We start from the raw sequence: 16,289 nt of genomic DNA, 5'->3' as shown, positions 1-16,289 counted from the left end.
GCTGGGATTACAGGCGTGAGCCACCGCGCCCGGCCTGTACCTATCTATCTTATCTCCTTGCTTTCTCATTCCATATAGCATCCAGAATAATATTTTATAAATATAAATTAGATCTCACCATCCTCCTATTCACAACCTTTCAATGGGTTTACATTACTCTAAAAATAAGAATCAAATGCCTTATCACATTTTGCAGTCCCTTGTTTCAACTCCCTTTGTCCCTGGTTCACTTAGTATCACTATCCTTCCTCCAGTATCATTATCTGTCCTCTCAAACTGCTTGACTTTCTTTATGGAATATGTCACTACCTCAAATGATATTAATTCATGTATTATGGGGATGATAAATTCCTGCACCCCCAGTCCTTTACTAGCATATAAGTTCCATGAAGGCAGGGACTTTATTCTCTACTCTATCCCCATTGCCAAGAACATTGTTTGACTCACATCAAGTATGAAATAAGTATTTTCAGAACAAATGAAGAAATGAGGCCAGGCGTGGTGGCTCATGCCTGTAATCCCAGCACTTTGGGAGGCCGAGGCAGGTGGATCACAAGGTCAGGAGATCAAAACCATCCTGGCCAACATGGTGAAGCCTTGTCTCTACTAGAAAGACAAAAATTAGCCCGGTGTGGTGGCTCGCACCTGTACTCCCAGCTCCTTGGGAGGCTGAGGCAGGAGAATTGTTGAACCCGGGAGGCAGAGGTTGCAGTGAGCCAAGATTGCGCCACTGCACTCCAGCCTGGGTGGCAGAATGAGACTCCGTTAAAAAAAAAAAAAAAAAAGGAAAAAGATTTATTTTCATTCAAAAAGAGAAGGGATGTCATCTCAGTGGTAAAATATGGCAGAATCAAATGTATAGAGGCTGAAAATTACAGGGTATTCTATCAACAGTAACAACACTAATAGCCAAAACCCATAAAGTATTCATCATGTGCCAGGCATTTCCAAGCACTGGAATCACATACTTTTTGGAGTGCATATCAACTTCATTTTCCTTCCTATAGGCCCTGCGGACCTATTCATATCTGAGATCCTACATGCTAGCCACAACTGATATGGTTTGAAAGCAACACTGATTGAGAAAAGTCCATCCATTAGCCAGAGACAGCATTCTTTTCCTTGCAAGTTTGAGCTGATTGATGTGTAGGCTAAAGAAGTTTGAAGATGAGTCATACTAATGGCAGGACACTTTTGAGTGAAGGGAACAGCTGCTGAGGCCCCTGAAGCTACACTAGTCTCTGCCCTTTCTGAAGCTTGTTGCTCAATGTTTCCTTGGCTTAATGACATAGGTTACCCTGCTATCCTTCCAGTGAAATACACCCCCTTCATTTTTAAAACTAACAGAGCTAAGTCTCTTTGTTTTGTTGGTTATTCATTCTCTTAAAAACAAAAAAAGCAAACAATCTCTAAATCAAGGAAACTTGAGTAAGGCAGTCCTTTCCACTCATTGTCTCATTTAATCCCTACCACATTATGAGAGATTATTACTGTTCCCATTTTGCATATGAAGAAACAAGGTTTGAACAGGTCCAATACCTTTCCTAAAATCAGGAGTTAGTGATGGGGCAAGATTCCAGCCCTGGCCTGTATGACTTCAGAGCAGAGCTCTGAACTGTTATGTGGGGCTACAGGAAGGCCGGTAATAGGACTGCAGTGGAGATGAAATTGGGAAGACAGGGCCAACATTGTGATACCATTCACGGTAAATTAGAAAATACCACAGTGATGGGGCAAAAACCAGATTTCACTCTATCTGTGGATAAGATCCAATAAAAGCTCTTTAGTCTTACATTCCAACAGTCTTTGGCAGAGAGGATATATACCAACACAGAATGTCGGTGTGATTAAAACGCTCTCTCTCTCTTTGACAGAGTTGACAGTGTTTAAAGAATGACAGGATACATTTTTTAGAAACATTTAAAAATGGACTTTTAACAATATATATTCAGAGACGGCTTGTAGTTGAGTATCACAAGGTTTGCAGTTAGGCAGGCACATTTCTTGTCATTCTTGAAAACTCCCTCTCATTCTTGCATGCCTAGAGAAGCTCTGCTGAAGACAGTTTGACATAAATGAGGCTGTGAATACAGAATTCCAAGGTAGGGAGGGGACGAGGAGAGAAAGGGTTTGATGAATTAACGTATGATTTGAAGAGAGTTAATAAAACAAAAAACTTATGATTAGCCATAATCCCAGCATTTTGGGAGGCCGAGTTGGGACAATCACTTGAGGCCAGGAGTTTGAGACCAGCCTGGCTAACATAGCTGGACTCCTGCTCTACAAAAAAATTTTAAAATTACCTGTGTATGGTGGCACGCTCCTATAGTCCCAGAAAGTTGGGAGGCTGAGGTGGGAGGATCACTTGAACCCAGGAGTTCCAGGCTGCAATGAGCTATTATGATGGTGCTACTGTACTCCAGCCTGAGAGAGCAAGACCTTGTCTCCAAAAACAAACAAACAAAGTTATTTAAAAACACTCAGAATTCCAGCATTTTGGGATGCAAGGTAGGTGGATCACCTGAAAAGTCAGGAGTCTGAAACCAGCCTGGCCAACATGGCGAAACCTCATCTCTAATAAAAATACAAAAATTAGCCAGGTGTGGTGGCAAGCACCTGTAAACCCAGCTACTAGGGGTAGGAATGGGGGGTCTACTGAGGCAGGAGGATCGCTTGATCCCGGGAGGTGGGGGTTGCATGAGCCGAGATCGTGCCACTGCACTCCAGCCTGAGCAACAAAGCCAGATTCCATCTCAAAACAACAACAACAACGATGACAACAACAACACCCATTCAGAAATCACCTTACAAAACATCCTTGCTGTCACAGAAATAATAAGTGGAATAATTGGTTTTCTCCAACTAAAATTGGATTGTATTTTTTCAATACTTTAAAAAATAATGTGCCTTGGAGGTGGGGAAGGGTGGGGAGGAAAAGCAAAAAATGAAAATAAAAATAATGTGCCTTGGGAAACAAATGATAGGCTTGAGCTCTATTTTCATATCCACCAAATAGTATAATTTTCTTTTTTTTTTTTTTTTTGAGACAAATCTCACTCCTATTGAGTTGTTGCGACTACAGGTGTGTAAATAATTTCTTCAAAAAAAGTTCTGCTTTCTTCCATTTTGGAGTCAATTTTGCACACATTAGAATGCCTAATGTTACCCTAAAAAGACTCTGTTTATTTTTGTTTTCCAGCTGTCACATCTAGTTTTGGTGTGGCAAAAGGAATAGCACTCGAATATAAAATTTTCTTTTTAATTCTCAGCAAGTCAAGTTACTTCTATAGAAGAGTGCCTACCCTTACAGGTGGAGCAATGGTGAGCGCACACTTGGACAAGGGAGGGGAAGGGGTTCTTATACCAGACCCACGTGACCCCTGCTGCTGTGTCCTTCCCCTATTGTCTTGGGTTAGACCGCACAGGCTAAACTAATTCCGATTGGCTAATTTAAAGAGAATGACAGGGTGAGTCATTTGGCGGGAGTCAGGGCAGAGCAGGTAGCCAGTAATCGGAAAGAGTTAGGGTGGAGTAGGTAATTGAAAAACACTGCTTTACGAGGAAGTTAAGTTTAAAAGTAGAAGGCAAACAATTGAACATACTAACATATTCTTTGAAAAGAAATTTAGAACTCATATCTAACACACCCTTTTGTTCTCCATGTATTTCATCTTGGATAGTTTCTACTGTTACATCACCAAGTTCACTGATCCTTTTTCTGCAATTCTAATCTGCTATTAAGCTCACCCAGTAAATTTTTAATTTCAGAAGTTCATTTTGGGTCGGGCACGGTGGCTCACACCTGTAATCCCAACACTCTGGGAGGCCAAGGCGGGCAGATCACGAGGTCAGGAGATTGAGACCATCTTGGCCAACGTGGTGAGGTGGCGTGTGCCTGTAATCCCAGCTACTTGGGAGGCTGAGGCAGGGGAATCGCTTAAACCCGGGAGGTGGAGGTTGCAGTGAGCTGAGATTGCACCACTGCACTCCAGACTCCAGCCTGGTGACAGAGCAGGACACCGTCTCAAACAAAGAAGTTAATTTTGTTCCATTATAATATCTTCTATGTCTCTCATTATGCTCATAGTTTTCCTTTCTTGACCACAATAATAGTTATTTTAAAGTCCTTGTCTGCTATTCTATCACCTCTGTAATTCCTGGATATGTTTCTAATGATTTATTTTTCTCCTGTTCATTGGTTGGATACTGTTGGATGTTGGATATTGTGAATAAGGTGTTGTTGAGTACCTAAATTTTGTTTTCTTCCTTTAAAGAATGCTGGGTTTTCTTTTGTTAGGCAGATAAGTTACTTGCAGATCAACTCTATCCTTTTGAGGCTCGTTTTAAACCTTGACAGGGTTTGGTCAAAAGGGTTTGGAATAGTACTCTGACTACTCCAACTATGAATTTCTCTCAGGCCTGTGTGAGTAATGCTAATTTTTCTACTTTCAGCTCTCTGGAAGTTGTTCTTTCCACGTTTTTTGATGTGTATGGTCTCATGGACTCTCATCCTTTGCACACACAAGTTAAAGTTCATCCAAAGACCCAAGGAGACTGCTATACAAATTTCTAGAAGTCTTTTTATGTGTACTCATTCTTTTCCGGTAATTTTGTCAGGCATTTGAACTACAGCAACTCAATCTTGAATAGGAGCTGGGTAAAATGAGGCTGAGATCTACTGGGCTGCATTACCAGAGGGTTAAGGCATTCTAAGTCACAGGATGAGATAGGAGGTCAGCACAAGATACAGGTCATAAAGACCTTGCTGATAAAACAGGTTGCAGTAGAGAAGCTGGCCAAAATCCACCAAAACAAAGATGGCAATGAGAGTGACCCCTGGTCGTCCTCACTGCTACACTCCCACCAGCACCATGACAGTTTACAAGTGCCATGGCAATGTTAGGAAGTTACCCTATATGGTCTAAAAAGGGGAGGCAAGAATAATCCACTCCTTGTTTAGCATATAATCAATAAATAACCAAAAAAATGGGCAACCAGCAGCCCTCAGGGCTGCCTTGCCTATGGAGGAGCCATTCCTTTACTTTCCTAATAAACTTGCTTTCACTTTATGGAGTCACCCTGAATGTTTTCTTGTGCAAGATTTAAGAACCCTCTTTTGGGGTCTGTATCAGGACTGCTTTCTGTTAACAATTTGTCCTGCAAGTTTAACCTGATTCAGCATCCCCAAACTTCTATCTCTCAACTTAGTGAAGCTAACATGCTCTATTTTTGTTCCTTCCTCCTATACTAAAGTCTAAAAAGTACTTCCACACAGAAATCTACCATGATTGCAGGGCTCACCTTAATTTTTTTTCTTCCTTCTTGTATCTCATTTGTGTGATGCCTATTGTCTTATTTGTGAAAACTATTTCTCTATCTTGTTTAGTTTGTTGTGTAATGGTCTAGTTTTCTAGTTGTTTTGAGTAGCAGATCTAGTCCAGTACTAGTTATTTGATATGGCCAGAGGAAGAAGCTCTTTGAAAACATTTCTGTAGCAAATTTCTTTCTTCAAAATGAAATCTTACAGAATAAGGAGTGAAAAAGAGAATCAGGTTTTCGTTCAATAAATATTTCCTGACTCCATTAGCTATACTAAGGATGATGAAATAGTAAGTTTTTAAAAAGTGCCCTTAAGGAATTTTCAGTCTAGTACTATGTTTTTCAAACTTCAGTTTGTGAACACTAGAGGATTATTACATAACAATGAGCATTTTAAAGAAGAGAAGCAGAGAATATCAAAGGGCATTACAATAGTAAGCGTAAGTATTTCAATAAACTTGAGTTCAATTTGTTATATACCTTTATCGTAGGTCCTCATGTAAAATGTATTTCCTTTTTTTTTTTTTTTTTTTTTTTGAGACAGAGTCTCGCTCTGTTGCTCAGGCTGGAGTGCAGTGTCATGATCTCGGCTCATTGCAACCTCCGCACCTCCGGTTCAAGTGATTCTTCTGCCTCAGCCTCCCGAGTAGCTGGGACTACAGGTTAATACCACCACACCTGGCTAATTTTTGTATTTTTAGTAGAGATGGGATTTCACTATATCGGCCAGCATGGTCTCGAACTCCTGACCTCTTGATCTGCCTGTCTACCTTCCTCAGCCTCCCAGAGTGCTGGGATTACAGGCATGAGCCACCGTGCCCAGCCGTAAAATGTATTTCTTATTGTCTTACTTTTTTTTTTTTTTAATTGAAACAGAGTCTCACTCTGTCACCCAGGCTGGGCTACAGTGGTGCGATCTCAGCTCACCGCAACCTCTGCCTCCCATGTTCAAGACATCCTCTTGCCTTAGCCTGCCGAGTAGCAGGTAATACAGGCATGCGCCATCACCCCTGGTTAATTTTTGTATTTCCAGTAGAGATGAGGTTTCACCATGTTGGCCAGGCTGGTCTTAAACTCTTGACCTAAAGTGATCTGCTTGTCTTGGCCTCTCAAAGGGCTGAGATTATAGGTGTGAGCCACCCTGCCTGGCTTTGTTTTGTTTTGTTTTGCTTTTTGTTTGTTTGTTTTTGAGACAGGGTCTTGCTGTGTCACCCAGGCTGGAGTGCAGCGGCATGACCACGGCTCACTGTAGCCTTGTCCTCTGGCGCTCAAGTGATCCTTCCACCTCAGCCTTCCAAGTAACTGAGACTACAGGCGTGCCACCATGCCTGGCTGATTTTTTTAATTTTAGTAGAGACAGGGACAAACCCTACACATACTGTTGGGTAGTATGACAAAAACTACAACATACTGTTGTCCTGGCTGATCTCAAATTCCTGGGCTGAAGTGATCCTCCTGCCTCAGCCTTCTAAATTGCTGGGATTACAGGTGTGAGCCACCGCACCTGGCTAAAATATATTTCTTAATATACTTCTTGCTTAGAAAAGTTTGAAAGCTAATGATCACATGGAGGAGATTCTCTAGAAAAACTATCTTAAATTTGGAAATAAGGCAAAAAGGAATACAGTATGTTTCTTCAATGTTTTACTGTTTAGGAAGCCCAATCAAGGATCAAGCATCATTTAAGAGTTCCAGTCACCGGGCGCGGTGGCTCACGCCTGTTATCCCAACACTTGGGAGGCTGAGGCAGGTGGATCACCTGAGGTCAGGAGTTCAAGACCAGCATGGCCAACGTGGTGAAACCCCGTCTCTACTAAAAATACAAAAATTAGCCAGGCGTGGTGGTGGACGCCTGTAATCCCAGATACTCGGGAGGCTGAGGCAGAGAATTGCTTGAACCCGGAAGGTGGAGGTTGCAGTGAGCCAAGATCGCGCCATGGCACTCCAGCCTGGGCGAGAAGACTCCATCTCAAAAAAAAAAAAATAAAAGTTCCAATCAAGTATTATTTGATTATCTACAGCACCACCATCCAATAGGACTTGCAGTGATGGAAATGTTTTATATCTGTGCTGTTCAATACAGTAGCACTAGATACATGTGACAATTGAATACTTGAAATGTGTCTAAGGTAACGGAGGAATTTGATTTTTAATTGTATTTAATTTGTTAAAATTTAAATGAAAGTGGCCAAAAGTAGAGGAATGTATCTTTATTTGACTTCGAGACTTACTCTTAATTAAGGACTCTGACTTAGTCGAATAATGTTGACTAACAGATTTGTGTCCCTCAGAAAAGACAATTTCAAAGGTTATAGTTTCATTGCCTTGTAAGACATTAACAGGTTTTGTATCTAACCTAGCAGTCTTATAAAGTTGGCCCTCTGTATCCATGGGTTTGGCATCTAGGGATTCAACCAACTAAGAATTGAAAATATTAATATAAAAATAAATAGTACAACAATAAAAATTAATACAAATAAAAATGTAGTATAGTTGGCCGGGCGCGGTGGCTCAAGCCTGTAATCCCAGCACTTTGGGAGGCCGAGACGGGTGGATCACGAGGTCAGGAGATCGAGACCATCCTGGCTAACATGGTGAAACCCCATCTCTACTAAAAAAATACAAAAAACTAGCCGGGCGCGGTGGCGGGCGCCTGTAGTCCCAGCTACTCGGGAGGCTGAGGCAGGAGAATGGCGTGAACCCGGGAGGTGGAGCTTGCAGTGAGCTGAGATCCGGCCACTGCACTCCAGCCTGGGCGACAGAGCGAGACTCCGTCTCAAAAAAAAAAAAAAAAAAAAAAAAAAAAATGTAGTATAGTGACTATTAACGCAGAATTTATGTTGTATTAAGTATTAAGTAATCTAGAGATGTTTTCAAGTATACGGGATGGGTTGGAAGCAGTGGTTCACACCTGTAATCCCAGCACTTTGGGAGGTCAAGGGGGGGGTGGATCACTTGAGGTCAGGAGTTCGAGACCACCCTGGCCAACATGGTGAAACCCCATCTGTACTAAAAATACAACAATTAGCTGGATGTGGTGGTGGGTGCCTGTAATCCCAGCTACTCAGGAGGCTGAGGCAGGAGAATCACTTGAACTAGGAAGGCAGAGGTTGCAGTGAGCTGAGATCGCACCACTGCACTCCAGGCTGAGCAACAGAGTGAGACTTTGTCTCAAAATACATAAATAAATAAAAATAAAAAATAAAGTATATGGAAATTAGCTGGGCCTGGTGGCATGCACCTGTAACCCCAGCTACTCAGGAGACTGACACAGGAGAACTGCTTGAACCCAGGAGGCGGAGGTTGTAGTGAACCAAGATTGTGCCACTACACTCCAGCCTGGGTGACAGAGCAAGACTCTGTCTCAAAAAAATAAAAAATAAAAAATACATAAATACATAAAGTATACAGGAAGATGTGCGTACTTATATGCAAGTAGTATGACATTTCATATAAGGAACATAAGCATCCCCAATTTTGGTATCAGTGGGAACCATAGAACCAGTTTCTAGTAGATGCTAAGGGATACTATACTAACATTGTTTTCTAAAAATGTCTGTAAATATTCAGTTCCTTATAATGTTCTTTAAACCAGCTTTACCATCTTATTGGCTCCCTCATTAATGAGTTAGGCAAAATCATTCACAGGTGTTCATTCATATCAAAGAATCACATTTTTAACTTTTTAAAAGCCATATGTCAAAAAACAATGTGATAAGTGCAGTGTGAGAGTATGTTGTGGATTCAGGAACTAATTTATTCTCTGCCTAAGCTTCACCTAATATAAGTATAGTTGATTGCTAGGAGAAAATGCCATTGAATTGTCCTAGAAGGTGATTTTTGAACTGTCTTAGCAGGCAATACAGACTTTTTCTTTTTCTTTTCTTTTCTTTTTCTTTTTTTTTTTTTTTTTTGAGAAAGTCTTGCTCTGTCGCACAGGCTGGAGTGCAGTGGTGAGATCTCGGCTCACTGCAAGCTCCGCCTCCTCGATTCACGCCATTCTCCTGCCTCAGCCTCCCGAGTAGCTGGTACTACAGGTGTCTGCCACCACGCCCCGGCTAATTTTGTGTGTGTGTGTGTGTGTGTATTTTTTAGTAGAGACGGGGTTTCACCATGTTAACCAGGATGGTCTCGATCTCCTGACCTTGTGATCCGCCCGCCTCGGCCTCCCAAAGTGCTGGGCTTACAGGCGTAAGCCACCGCGCTCAGCCAATATAGACTTTTTCTTATGCAGCAGGGATGAGAGTGGTCCTCCAAGCCAAAGAACTACTCATCAGTCATTCACAAGCATTGTAAGCAGTTCGCTTGTGTTAGAGTGGGGTTGCCTGTATCCAGGTGGGAATTAGAGGTGAGCCTAGACAGGAAGGGTAGAAGCAAGGCATAGTGAAAAGAGTACTGGCTTCAGTCAGGAAACAGATTTGCATCCTAACTCTACCTAGAGCTACTTATTAATAATTTGGCTTTTTGAGCCTGTTTGCATAACTGTAAATTGGGGCATTAATAACTTATCCATGTTGTGTTAGGATTATATTAGATAGCCAAGTAAATCACATAGTACATTGGTGCTGTAGATGTTTAATAAATTACAGTTATAATTATTAATTAGAAAGTGGTCAACAATTTCACATGGTGCCATGTTGGAATAAGATAAATAATATTAAATAATCTGTAATCGGATTTCCCAATCAGGAGGTTATTGACGACTCTGGCAAGAACTGCTTCAAAGGAGCAGGACCAGAATGTGTTGAGAAATGGATGGAAGGTGAGGAAATGAGGAAGCGGATAGCTAGTCCTTTCAGAAACCTTGCCCTGAATGGGAGAGAGGTGATTCAGTTCAACACTTATGAGAATCTTTTTTTGTAGATTGAGGAGACTTGAATATTTTTGTATCCTGCAGGGAGAAATGAAGAAGACCGAAGATAATGATGAAGGGATGATTTGGAATAGGATTCACAGCAAGAGAGACAGAAGGGAAAGACATTGAAGAAACAGACTAGTTAACACATGAAGAAAATGGAGCAGAGGAAAACACGTCCATGTGTTTCAACTCTAATGAGAGCAGGTCTGATGTGAAGGGAGTTGGAGAAGGGAAAGTTTGATGATGCACAGTTTGCATCCCAGAAGGCTCTTGACAACCAAAGTGTCCACAGCAGATTCGTCCAGTCTAGATAGACCATGCACAGAGAATTTCAAAGAAAAGCAGAAGGGATTTCCAAACCTTTACCCTAATCCAGGGAGGAGAAGACGGGACGTCAAAATATGGTCTTGAGTATGGAAGCATTGGGTCGCAAAGGCCTGAACAACTGCTGAAATCAAGGACAAATATTATGGTATATAGCCCTGGGTCAACTTGTATTTTAGAAACGAATTAAGAAAACCAAAACAATTGCAAAGCCCGCCCCATGCTCTACCAGTCTTTCCTCCTCGATCTCTTCATTGGCCAGTATCACGCAAACACTCTGGATTAAACATGCATGGTCTAACACTGATTGGCATGTTGAAGAATCCGTCTGTGGCCAGCGATTGGCGGGCGTGTCTAGGCTCTAGCCAATCCGGAAAGGGGCGGGCTGGTTAAGCGTCAGGTTCCTTAGATCCACGGGTCAGCCCAGTAACTGACTCCTCTTCTCCCTTCTCTCGGGTCCTAGCACAGCGTCAAATGGAGCTTTCCTACCAGACCCTCAAATTCACGCATCAGGCACGGGAAGCGGTAAGGAACGCATATATAAAAAATAATTATATCAAGAACACCTCTCCTACTGTTGCTGCAGGCCGATTCCGAGTCTCCGGTTGCTATGGCGACAGAGTCTGCTACTAGAGCAGCGCAAACGCAGTGAGAGGCGCTCAGCCCCTGTGGTTAAATCCCGGGTTTGCAGCTGTGATGGGGGGAAAATAAATGAGACGCAGGCGGGTTTGGGGGTGACAACGGGTCGGATGAAAGGGACGACAGGGTCGGTTCCTGATTGAGGAAATGAGGTATTGGGTGTTATTAGACGCTGGATCTTGATTGGGTGAATGGATTTGGGAAGTGGTCAAAATTAGATTGTTGAAAGACAGTAAAACATTGACCTGGGAGTTAGTTAGAATATTGGCTTCTGATCTTGATTTACCATTACTAAGGCGAGAGATCTTAGGCATTTAATTCCCTTCTTGGGCTTCAGTTTCTCCATTTGAAAGTCAGGGAATTGGACTGTAATCTTTTTCACACGAAGATTATATGAGTTCTAAAATACATTAAGTGGTTTCCCGTGGTCTGTATCATCTGCTACTGGCCAGCAATTCTTTCCACAGCGATGAACATGAATTGAGGACACACTTGTCTGCCAGGCACTGGGGAGATAAAAACAATGTTGGAGCGGAGGGAAGGAAAAATAAAATTAAAGTTAAAAAATACATCTACCTGGATCTCATTCCCAGAGGTTCAGAATTACTGGCTTGGGATGAGTCCTATGCGTCAGTATTTTTTAGAAAGCTCAACAGGTGATTACAGTGTGTAGCCAAGGTTATGAACCAGAGCTCTAGTATCTCCTACCTTTTAAAAACTAGTAATACACAAAAAGGTAACCCTCTGTTTGGCTTCATACCCCTCTACAGTTACCAACCTCTGTTTATTTCTCTCCACCTTCTAGAAAGGGTTGGCTACACATGTTGTTGCTACTTCCTTACCTCCGGATTGTACTTAAGCCTATTTCAATCTGAGCATGAAATATCTCCCTCAGAATCTTCTGGGTTACCCTTTATTAGAGCAGATTCTTGGGCCTCACCAAGACACTGAATCAGAAACCCCCGGGATGGTTTCTTGAAACTTGCACTTTAAGCACGAACTGCACGTTTGAAAAACACAGCCGTAGACTTTCTCATATTTTCACGACTTCTAGTACTATCTTTTATAAATTTATCTTTTTGGAGACAGAGTCTTGCCAGGCTGGAGTGCAGTAGCATGATCTCAGCTCACTGCAGCCTCCACCTCCCGGGTTCAAGTGATTCTCCTGCCTCAGCTTCCCGAGTAGCTGGGACTACAGGTACATGCCACCATGCCCGGCTAATTTTTTGTATTTTTAGTAGAGACGGGGTTTTACCTTGTTGCCCAGGTTGGTCTCGAAATGTTGAGCTCAGGCAATCTGCCCCCCTTGGCCTCCCAAAGTGCTAGGATTTCAGGCATGAGCCACCATGCCTGGCCAACTTCCTCCTCCTCCTCCTCCTCCTCTCTTCTTCTTCTTCTTTTTCTTCTTCTTCTTCTTCTTCTTCTTCTTCTTCTTCTTCTTCTTCTTCTTCTTCTTCTTCTTCTTCTTCTTCTTCTTCTTCCTCCTCCTCCTCCTCCTCCTCCTCCTCTTCTTCATCTTCTTCCCCTTCTTCTTCCTCTTCTTCTTCTTTTTTTTTTTTTGACAGACTTTTGCTTTTGTTGCCCAGGCTGGAGTGCAATGGTGTGATCTCGGCTCACTGCAACCTCTGCCTCCCGGGTTCAAGCGATTCTCCTGCCTCAGCCTCCCAGCTGAGATTACAGGCATGTGCTACCACACCCAGCTAATTTTTTTGTTGTTTGTTTGTTTGTTTGTTTTAGTAGAAATGGGGTTTCTCCATGTTGGTCAGGCAGGTCTCGAACTCCTGACCTCAGATGATCCACCTGCCTTGGCCTCCCAAAGTGCTGGGATTACAAGCGTGAGCCACCGTGCTCGCCCAAACTTCTAATACTATCTATATGCCAAAAACTCCCCCAAACTACCTCGACTGGACTTCTTCGTTAAGCCCCAGACCCATGACCCAGAAGATAAAATGTGGAGAGGACAATGGATCAACTGATTACTTGACATATCCACTGGGGTGTTGCAAGTATCTGCATTGTCTGCAACTGATTACTTGACATATCCACTGGGGTGTTGCAAGTATCTGCATTGTCTGCACTGTGTGTGTGTGTGTGTGTGTGTGTGTGTGTGTGTGTGTATGTGTGTGTGAGACAGGGTTTTACTCTTTCACTCAGGCTGGAGTGCAGTGGTGCAGTCACAGCTCACTGCAGTCTCAACCTGCTCAAGGAATCCTCCTGCCCCAGCCTTTCAAGTAGCAGGAACTACAGGCATGCACCACCATGCCCAGCTAATTTTTCTGTATATTTAGTAGAGATGGGTTTTGCCATGTTGCCTAGGCTGATCTTGAACTCCTAGGCTCAAGTGATCCTCCTACCTCGGCCTCCCAAAGTGCTGGAATTAATAGGCATGAGCCACTATGCCTTGCATCTTAACTTGTTTAATGACTACTTCTTCTCCTCCTTCTCCTTTTCCTTTTCTCCTTCTCCTTTTCTCCTTCTCCTTTTTCTTCTTTTCTTCAACAGGGTCTCATTCTGTTACCTAGGCTGGAATGCAGTGGTGTGATCTCAGCTCACTGCAACCTCTGTCTCCCGGGCTCAAGTGATTCCCCCACCTCAACTTCCCAAGAAGCTGGAACCACAGGCATGTACCACCACACTCGGTTAAATTTTGTATTTTTTGTAGAGAGTTTCACCATGTTGCCTGGGCTGGTCTCAAACTCCTGGACTCAAGTGATCCACCTGCCTTGGCCTCCCAAAGTGCTGGGATTACAGGCATGAGCCATTGTGTCTGGCTTAATGCTTCACTTTTTACTGTCCTCTCTAAAACCTGTACCTTTCCCAGTCTTTCTCCATTGGGGAAACCACCCCAATGAAACCACCATTCATCTGATTGCTGAAATCAGAATTCTGGGGGTCATCCTTAGCTCTTTCTTTCTCCTAGTCCCTCCCCTCTGTCCTCTACGAGAGGAAGACATCAGCAAATTTTATTGATTCTACTTCTATAATGTATCTTTAATAATCCATATCTTCACATCCACCTCCTGATCTGAACCTCCATACACTCTCACTGGAACCACATTAATAGCATCTTAGCTATTTCTCGTTGGTTTTTGCCTCTCTCCAGTCCATTCTTCATCCAACAATCAGGGTGATTTCCTTAAAATAGTGCCACTCTTTTAATGGGGTCCTTTTAATGGCTTTCCATTACACTTGGGATAAACCCTCCAAATCTTGACAAGACCTACAAAGCACTGCAATAAAGCCCAACCTCTGCCTCCATGCTCTTCCTCTCCATTTTCTGTGTTGCCTCTCAGTGCTCCAGCCACATTCTCCCTAATCTGACATCTCACAACTCCATATAGTCTATACCATATATTTAGTATTTAATTGGATTAATTATATTGTTATCTGTCGCTTGCATGTAATAGATAATACAAATTTCTTGAAACTTGAAAGCAAGACAGGAACCCAAGCCTTATTTTTTGTTTTCGTCCCTAGATGGTGCTAAGAACAATATTTAGGTATGCACACTGATGGTTTGATCTCTTGGGGTCTATGTGCAAGGAACTGTGCTGAGTAGGGATCTGGAGAAGCTGGAGGAGGGGATGTGATCCAGTGTGTTAGATATAAAGAGGGCTGCATGTCCACAAGACACTCTGATTACCTACATCATCTACTGTATTGAGATTTTCAGAATATTTTCTTTGTATTTGGTTTATTTTCGTTGTTTCAAATTATTTATTTACACATATATTTTCAATTTTTAATTTTTAACAAAGTAATGGCAACACATCATTTAAAATTATAATAGTTCAACAAAATTTGAAAAAAGAGTCTCCTGCTTCACCTCACCTGGCCCTTAATTAATTACTGCTCCCCAGAAGCAACTACTTCGACTTCTAGCAGCTTCTTCAAAATAACATGTTTATACTCTTTTTTTTGAGATGGATCTTTGCTCTTGATGCCCAGGCTAGAGTGCAATGGTATGATCTTGGCTCACCACAACCTCCGCCTCCTGGGTTCAAGTGAATCTCCTGCCTCAGCCTCCTGAGTAGCTGGAACTACAGGCGCCCGCCACCACGCCCGGCTAATTTTGTATTTTTAGTACAGATGGGGTTTCTCCATTTTGGCCAGGCTGCTCTTGAACTCCCAACCTCAGTTGATCTACCTGCCTTGACCTCCCAAAGTGCTGGGATTACAGGCATGAGCCCCCACCCCAGGCCCCAGTTACTTTCTTTCTTTCTTTTTTAGAAACTGACAGTCTCTCCCAGGTTGGAGTGCATTGGCATGATTTAGCTCATTGCAGCCTTGAATTATTGGGCATAAATGATCCTCCCACCTCAGCCTCACAAGTTGCTGGGACTGCAAGTGTGCACCACCGCAGCTGGTTAAACTTTTTATTTTTTGTAGAGACAGATCTCACTATGTTGCACAGGCTGGTTTCAAACCCCTGGCCTCAAGTGATCTTTCCCCATCCACCACCTTGGCCTTCTAAAGTGCTGGGATTATAGGCATGGGCCATGGCACTCAGCCTGCAGGTATGGTTTTTTTTCTTTTTGTTAGATGAAGTCTCACTCTGTCACCCAGGCTGGAGTGCAATGGTGCGATCTTGGCTCACTGCAACCTCTGCCTCCCGGTTTCAGCAATTCTCCTGCCTCAGCCTTCCGAGTAGCTGGGACTCTAGGCGCATGCCACCATGCCCGGCTAATTTTTGTATTTTTAGTAGAGATGGAGGTTTAACCATGTTGGTCAGGCTGATCTCGAACTCTTGACTCATGATCCACCTGCCCGGGCCTCCCGAGGTGTTGGGATTACAGGTGTGAGCCACCGCCCCCATCCCAGGTATGTTTTTTATTAATGGCTGAATGTTCCTTTTTCACTGTATCTTGTTCTTGCAAGATGTCATGGTTTCTTTCGTCTCTCTGAGGAGATTTTCCTTTCCTTCCTGCCTGCCTGCCTTTCTTTTTCTTTCTTTCTCTCCCTTTTTCTTTCTTTTGTTTCTTTCCTCCCTTCTCTTTGTTTCCTTCCTCCCTTCTCTTTGTTTCCTTCCCTCCCTCCCTGCTTCCTTCCTTCCTTTCTTCTTCTTCTTCTTCCTTTTTTTTTTTTTTTTTTTTTTTGAGACAGAGTCTCCCTCTGTCGCCCAGGCTGGAGTGCAGTGGTGCGATCTCGG

At 42.9% G+C, this 16,289-nt stretch overlaps 1 protein-coding gene across 7 annotated transcripts in view; it reads left to right on the top strand.

Moving 5' to 3' along the window:
• KATNAL2 (katanin catalytic subunit A1 like 2) overlaps positions 1-16,289 on the top strand; it is a 167,000-nt gene that overhangs the window by 12,899 nt on the left and 137,812 nt on the right. For 5 of the 7 annotated variants that reach the window (XM_074022385.1, XM_045377721.2, XM_074022383.1 and 2 more), the window contains exon 1: positions 10,900-11,026. In XM_074022385.1, coding sequence (XP_073878486.1) covers positions 10,976-11,026 — 51 coding nt within the window. In that variant the 5' untranslated portion in view covers positions 10,900-10,975. Of the gene's footprint in view, positions 1-10,216; positions 11,027-16,289 lie in introns of those variants that run through there. The other 2 variants (XM_074022382.1, XM_005586766.4) reach the window with 2 other exon arrangements.

Source organism: Macaca fascicularis, chromosome 18 (assembly GCF_037993035.2).
Source record: "Macaca fascicularis isolate 582-1 chromosome 18, T2T-MFA8v1.1".
Lineage (NCBI taxonomy): Eukaryota > Metazoa > Chordata > Mammalia > Primates > Cercopithecidae > Macaca > Macaca fascicularis.
Note: the sequence above shows the minus strand (reverse complement) of the source record. Positions and strands in the feature narration are given on the sequence as shown.